This window comes from Camelina sativa, chromosome 20, assembly GCF_030686135.1.
Source record: "Camelina sativa cultivar CO46 ecotype springtype chromosome 20, ASM3068613v1".
In the NCBI taxonomy this organism is placed as follows: domain Eukaryota; kingdom Viridiplantae; phylum Streptophyta; class Magnoliopsida; order Brassicales; family Brassicaceae; genus Camelina; species Camelina sativa.
Window position 1 is genome coordinate 14,737,081 of NC_141899.1, and position 7,373 is coordinate 14,744,453.

The 7,373-nt window shown below is 31.8% G+C and overlaps 1 protein-coding gene across 1 annotated transcript; it reads right to left on the reverse strand.

Moving 5' to 3' along the window:
* Window positions 1–329: 329 nt before the first annotated feature.
* Window positions 330–1,620, reverse strand: LOC147918878 (uncharacterized). The gene is made up of 2 exons (XM_087503756.1): window positions 1,112–1,620; window positions 330–426 (listed from the first exon to the last, which is right to left on the reverse strand). The coding sequence occupies exons 1-2, from the start codon at window positions 1,618–1,620 to the stop codon at window positions 330–332; spliced, it is 606 nt and encodes a 201-aa protein (XP_087359882.1).
* Window positions 1,621–7,373: the final 5,753 nt, after the last annotated feature.

Genomic DNA, 7,373 nt, shown 5'->3' on the forward strand with positions numbered 1-7,373 from the left:
ATTTCACATATAAGCTTAGTGAATATGAACATATATCACCCATTTTTAACATTATCTAGTGAATACGAATATGGTCGTAGTTGTACTAGTTGTTCTAAGTTGTACATATATTTTTGTACAATGTGAATTTATTGGGAGCTATCCTGCCCAATAACCCCTCTTATTTAACCTAGTTCACACAAAAAACACGTAAATATGAAGATTTATATGAATATGATCGTAGTTGTACCATTAGTTGGTCTAAGTTGTACAAACTGAATGGGAGCAAAGTCATACATAGTTCTACAAGTATGAAATCAGTTGTACCAAGTTTTACAAAAATATTTAAACTAATGTTCATCTTGGCTATCGACACCATCGTCTTCGCTACCTCCCTCATCTTGGCTACTCATATCGACTTGTTCTTGGCTACATCCCTCAGGGCATCTTTATTGGGGGAACACTTTTGGGTGTTCTTAGAGTAAAAATATTATGAAAATAATGTGAGATCATTAGTTTAGATCTTTTGTTAAGAAGTTTGTTATTGGGAGAACATGTTTAAGATCATAAGATTTAATAATATAATAGTCTTAAACATATTACATTTATAAAAACTTTAAAAATAACATTTAAATTGCAAACTTATAAAACTTTTACTAAAATTCAAAATACAATATCAAAATTTTATGAAACAAAAAAAAACATTAAAGATAAAAAAAAACAAACATATTACTTAATTAAAGTACACAAACATTTTATTTAATTAATAAATAGTTTAATGTCCAAATTTATTTCATATATTCTCAATCAAATCCTCTTTTAATTTGTGAAAAATTGTTTGCAAAAAATTGTATCCATTCACAGCTGGCCACATCAGCTTAGATCTGGACCAAGATCAGTTCTACATCAAGAACTGATCTTGGTGTTCTTCTGCACTATTTATAATTTTAATGGGCTAAGAACACCTCTCGTGTTCTCCCTATAAAGATGGCCTCAGACCTCTCAAACCAACGATCTAAATTTCTTCCGAGTACTCGCTTATGCTTTCTGCGATGTTCTCCAGATGCACGTTTTCTTCTTTCTTGAGTTCTTCCTTTTATTTTCTTTTTTGTAATTTGGAGGTAATGCATACAACTCTTGTTCGTCACTTGGAACAGTCCACTCAGACTTATGCGGCACTGGATAAATCGTCCTGACATATCCCAAAATCCAGAACTCTACTAAGTAATAGTTGGTGCACAAATCATATAAATCACGTACCTCCGTTGTTCTACCTTTTTGTTTCAATAAATTCATGGCAGCGGCTATTGCATGGACACAAGGGTACTTGTCTAAGTCAAAATAGCGGCAACTGCAACTCTTATTTCTCAAGTCTACCACATAATTCTTCCCATCGCGACCAATAACATTGTACTCTAGCTGGAAGGTGTTTAGCTCAGTCACTGGTAGCTTGCACGCAACCTCACATCTTTTATGTATTAAGTTCTCCACAAAAGGAACTAGTTTATGTGCATTTGTTCTAGCAGCAGATTCTTTCCTATGTTTGTTAAACCATTCTGCAAATTTTTTAACAATTGCATCAATCATAGGTAGCAACGCATACTTCATTGCATCCTTAAAAACAGCATTCATAGACTCCATGGAATTGCTGGTGTCAATGTTGTACTTTAATCCAGGAAAATAAAACTTTGCCCATTTTTCACTTTGGCAAACTCATCAAGGTATGCGGCTGCCTTAGGGTAACTCATCCTAAAATCTTGATATTGTACTTCGAACTCGGCTATTGTATAAATAACAGCAATTTCTCTGAAACTTGCAACAGCTTCATCTCTCTGCCAGGTTGCAACTTTTGTTTTCACATTCTGCAACAAATGGTAGATACAATGGCTATGTTCACACCTCGCGTACACCACACTCACTACCTTGAGCAGGTTTACATTTCTATCTGAAATAAATACCAACTCTTCACTATCATACTTCAAAGTGTTGAAAAACCACGTCTAACTATCCTCTTTTTCACCATCGATTACAGCAAAGGCTATCGGATAATGGTGATGAACCGGATCTTGAGCTGTGGCAAAAACTAGAGCACCACCATATTTGGTCTTTAGGAAAATAGCATCCAAAATAATCACTTTTCTCACACTACAAGAAAATAGAGTCATAGCTACACTAAAATTTGTTGCAATAACTCCATATTCTGTTGTAAATTTGAAAATGCAATAAAATTGAGACACATTTTCTATTGTTGCTATATGAGCGTTGCAAATTGGTATTTGTTGCACATATATTGCAAAACTTGCAACAAATAGACTCCTTACTATGTTGTCGTATTAATGCAACATTATTATGGTAGTAAATTTGTCATATAATTGTAACGTATGTTTGCAACTTCCATTTGTTACAAATTATTGCCACAGAAAAATATAGCAAATATTATTACAAATTTCCAACAAAGTAATATATTGCTATATGTGTTGTATTAATGCAATAATATTTATGCAGCAAATTAGTGGTATAATCATGACGGTCTAATGCAACTATATATTGTCGTAAATAAATGCTACGTAAAATATAAAGCAAAAAATATTGCAAATTTTTGTAGTAATTATTTTTAAATATACGCTCGTCGCATATATTTTTTGACGATGCTCACAACTAAAAATGTTGCAAAAATATTGCCACTGCAATTTTTATTTTGTTGCATTATTACAATGATATATAGTCATAAATGTTTGTAACATTAAAATGAATCACAGTATTTTTCTATATTTTTGTTGGACACATGATTTGTTAAATTATAATTTTTTATTTAAAACTTTCTTTTATTAAATATATATTATGATAGGAAAAAACAATGAAAGAAATAACGAACTTTATTAAATAATAAAATATTAAAATATTCCAAAATACAAAAATTAAAAATAATAGAAAAAACCAACCATAAATAAAAACTAAGTTCAGAATAAAAACTTAAAAAGCATAACTAAAAAGCAAAACTAAAACAAGTAAATGAAACTTAGTTGTTCGCACCATTAGAGGATTGACGGGAGAACAACATGTCAAACATTTTCTCTAATCCTTCAAGCTTATTGAGTCTCTCCTTGATTTCTGCATTCTCTTTATAAAGCTCTTCCAACTTTTGTTTGATAGCCTCATCAGTTTCCACATTCTTTCAAAAGTGGCTGCCACTCCACCGTTGACTGAGAGTTCATTAATAAGAGCTCCTAGTCCAAACACACGACCGTTTGTTGCCTCCACAATCTATAATATATGGTAAAAAATTTATGAGACAAAACATTTATGATAAATACTTGGAAATCAATAGAAGTTTTAAATATTTATTTTTACCTTTAAATATATTTCATTCTTCTTTTCTCGAATTAGCTCTTCTATTGCTGTTACCGGGATATCATCAAGAAGAATATAATCAGCTATATTCTTCTCAAATCCCTCAATGATCTGCTTTGCCTTTTCATCGACAAATGATCCATCTGATTTCTTGTGTGTCTCTTGAAGAACATCTATGTATGATGCATCTCCATTCTTTTCTTTCTACAAAATATCAAGAAAAAATATTATAGTAAAATGCTAAAAAAATAATTCTTGAATAATAGTATTGCTTACCAAAATGTCTGCAACTTTGGCGTATGAGTGTGAGCCTGCTCGATGCTTGTGAGGTCCCAAACCATTTCGGTCAGACATCCGGCTCTTAGAAGCTTTTTTACTTCTCTCCTTAGCTTTTTATGTTCCCCAATAGCCTACAAGAGCTTTGTATTGATCATCAAGGATCCAATATGGCTGTTGAGTGTTGACCCCTTTCTTTAACTCGGCTAATCATATCAATTAGCTTAGTTGCAGCACATTTGTGAAACATTGTAAGCACCTCATGTTCAATGATGGGATTCCATTTGAATTTTCTCTGAAAAAATATTAAAAATATATATTATATAAAAGTGGAGTTTTATAACGATTTCTAGAAAGGAAAATTTAAAAAAAAAAATTACCCTAAATATGTTAAACCATCGCTCCTTAACAGCTATCAGTGTTGTTGAGTAGTTTCGATACGGACCAGGAAAATCAGATCGAATTATTTTTCTTATCTCAGTGGTGATTAGAGAATCACGTTTAAACCTACAAATGAAACAAAAAATAGTTACAGAAACGATTTAAACCTACAAATGAAAAAAAATAGTTAGAGAATCACGTTTAAACCTACAAATCAAAGAAATTGTTATTTTTTCTTACCACAAGGCTCCATTCACTCTGGATGAATTAAGAACACCTAAAACAAGAGCACCTCCTTGAATTTGAGCTTCATTTTCCATAGGATTCATCTAAATATATTTATTTGAAATAATAAATTAATTAATACTAAAACAAAACTTACACTTGCAGAACAAAAAAAAAGTTAAACAAACCAAAAGCTAATTACGTAAAAACGAAACATAGAACTATCACTCAAATAAAAAAATCGGTTCCTTAATGCAAGCTCCCAAAGCAACAAATAGGTACTTGAACCTTTTTTGGTCATCTAATACCACACTAGTTTTTGTACCATGATTCACCTTCCTTAACATGTACAAATATGAATATACCATCTTGAAACTCTCTTCTAGACAACCACGAACATCACTAAAAGCTAGTCTTTTCCCTCTAAATGCAGTAGAGTATGATACATCGACACCAACTTTTCCTTGGACAAGAGAAATGAGTTCCTTAGGAGCTGGAGTAACAAATTTACCTGGATAATCTTCATGCAAAACGGATGCAACTAATCGTGGTGTGCCTTTCCTTTCCAATCCTGTACTCGAAGTAGTCCGAGAGCATGAATGCATTTGTCTGTAGACTCTTACTGAAAACCGAGTTGAATTCTTAATCTTTGTAACTCGTAAATACCATTTACACCCTTCTAATGATTGAAGATATCTTACCACATACCGTTTCTTGTCTGAGTTAACAATCACTACTCCAAAACATCCAAGATGTGAAGCTTTATCAACTAAATCTTGCACTGTTTGCTTGCTTTCAAATTCTTGACCTAATTCCAGACCAATACCATCTTCCCACGGCTCTAAAAACTTTACACTACCAACTTCACAAATACCATTATCAATGTCGTTTTCAAAATCTTTGTCCTTGTTGTTATCAACACCCCTCTCCACATCTCGGATAACAACATTTTCTTGCACCACCAAAGTCCCTTGTGGTTCTAAAGGCTCTGCAAGTTGCAAAGGCTCTGCAAGTTGCAAAGGCTCTTGCGGTTGCAAAGGTTCTTGCAGCATCAATGGCTCTTCCGACTCCAACTGCTCTTGCGACTCCAAAGGTTCTTGTGACTCTAAAGGCCCTCGCGGGTCTGCCTGTTCCTTGCCTCTACCACTTGAAATCAGTTCATCATAATTCGCACCAACTGAACTTCTTTTCTCTATTCTTGAAATTTGCTTCTGTAGTGTAACTGTTTCCAGATCTTTGATGACTTCTACATGCAACACACTTCTACGTTGTTGTTGATCCAGCGAGGTTAGATAAACATATAAATCTTCATCATCACAAATATATGTTGGTGTTTTAGTAACCACGACCAATGGAATGTAACTTAATTTCAGCTCCTTCATAGATTCATCTATCCCAATCTTTCGGCCAATCTTATCCACTAACATCGAATAGGTTATATCCTCTACTGATGATGTCCTAAACGGTATACCATACAGGCCACCTTCTCTTGGAATCCATTGATATTTTTCTCCGGTCTTGATAGAAAGGTTGCTCATTGTTTCTTCCTGAAAAATTAGAACACTAAATGAAATAACAGTTGTACATTTAAGAATCCCAGTTGTACCAATTATACCAATTCTTACAGTTATACCAGTTATACAATTTGTGACCACAATACCTAAAATCCACTACGAATCAAGGTTTAATCAACCCTCTCAGTCCATTTAAATTAATTAATCGACCTACAAATACGACTATCAAACTTATAACTGTAATCCTAGTTTCCAATACAACACACAAAAACCGACTAAAACATAGATGGATGGAGTTGTAAGAGAAGCAGATGTAAGCAAACTAGTAAAGAAGGAGAACTCACCTGTCTGAAACTAATGTGGAATCGATGTTAGAGAAGAACAAAGACGTCGTTCTTGGGTTTAAAGCAAGCTTCGCTTTCAATGGGGTCGAGATGCCCGATGAAGACGATGGATGAGGGGGATGGACTGTGATTGATCCAATATCTCGCTTGTAATTGGTCCAAAATCTCGAATATCTCGTTTCTGATTGGCCAAATTTATTCCCAATTTATTTCTAATTTATTAATCAATTCAATTGTAAATTGGTTTTTTCTTTTGGTTTAGTATCGGTTTTGGTAAGGGTAAAGTTGGATTATTGTTATGTCATTAAGAGCATGAGAGTAGAGGAGACTAATGGAGAATACTGAGAATTTTTGTTGGAGAGTAGAGAGCTTTCTAGATTTTAACCCGATTCAAGTCATGTTCTTAAAGACGTTTTTAGCAAAATTAACACATCTACTATATTTTTTATATCTACTAGGTATAAAAAAAAAAACTATTTTGTTCTTTTTTTCTATCAACAATAATAACATAATCAAATAATAGATTTTAAGATTATATTCTAGTAAAATTGTATCAAACAAAATTATCAACAAAAAAATTAGTAACTATGTGTAAATATATTATGTATAAATATTTCCTCATTTCAAAGTTTAAAGAACTATAAATAGAAGCTATATATATATATATATATACATAAATAAATATAGCTAACAAAAATAAAAAGAAAATATGAAAATTTAACCAAAGACATTTTATCTTGAAAGATAAATAAAGAATCAAATTTATAATAATACTGGGTAGGAGTTACATTTGAGTTAAATATAGAATTACACATGACATTAAATGTGAGTTAATTAGAAATACATTTTTTAATTTGGTTTGTTTTTTCTATGAAAGGAATACCAAGTAGCTCAATGAAATTTTAAACTTACACATGATTTGGTTTTTTGTTGATATAAACTCATACATAAAAAATCCAAATTTATATTATTTTGTAAGTGAGAAACTAAATTAGTTTTCTTATAACATCATATGAACTTTAATCTAAAGATTTTTTAAAATCCCAAGAAAACTTCTATCTTTTGGTTTCTCTTTTTTAATTTTCACTCATCAATTTATATTTTAGTGCTAGATTTCATACTAATAATTTTATCTTTAGAGAGTTTAATTAGCTGGTATTTTTTAAAAATTATATTCTTTTTCTATATTATACTCCATTTAAATTTAAGTGCTATAAGAGAATAGAGAATTAGACATGGATCTTTCAACCTCATGACCTTGTGGCATGAATATAGTAGAAGAATATTTAAAATAGATTACTTA

What these genes read in the sequence shown, in the direction of transcription:
- LOC147918878 (XM_087503756.1), bottom strand. Translation starts at nt 1,620, where the DNA reads ATGGAGTCTATGAATGCTGTTTTTAAGGATGCAATGAAGTATGCGTTG. An exon ending in CCAAGTGACGAACAAGAGTT is followed by an intron (nt 427 to 1,111) that starts GTATGCATTACC and finishes CCCCCAATAAAG; the next exon opens with ATGCCCTGAGGGATGTAGCC.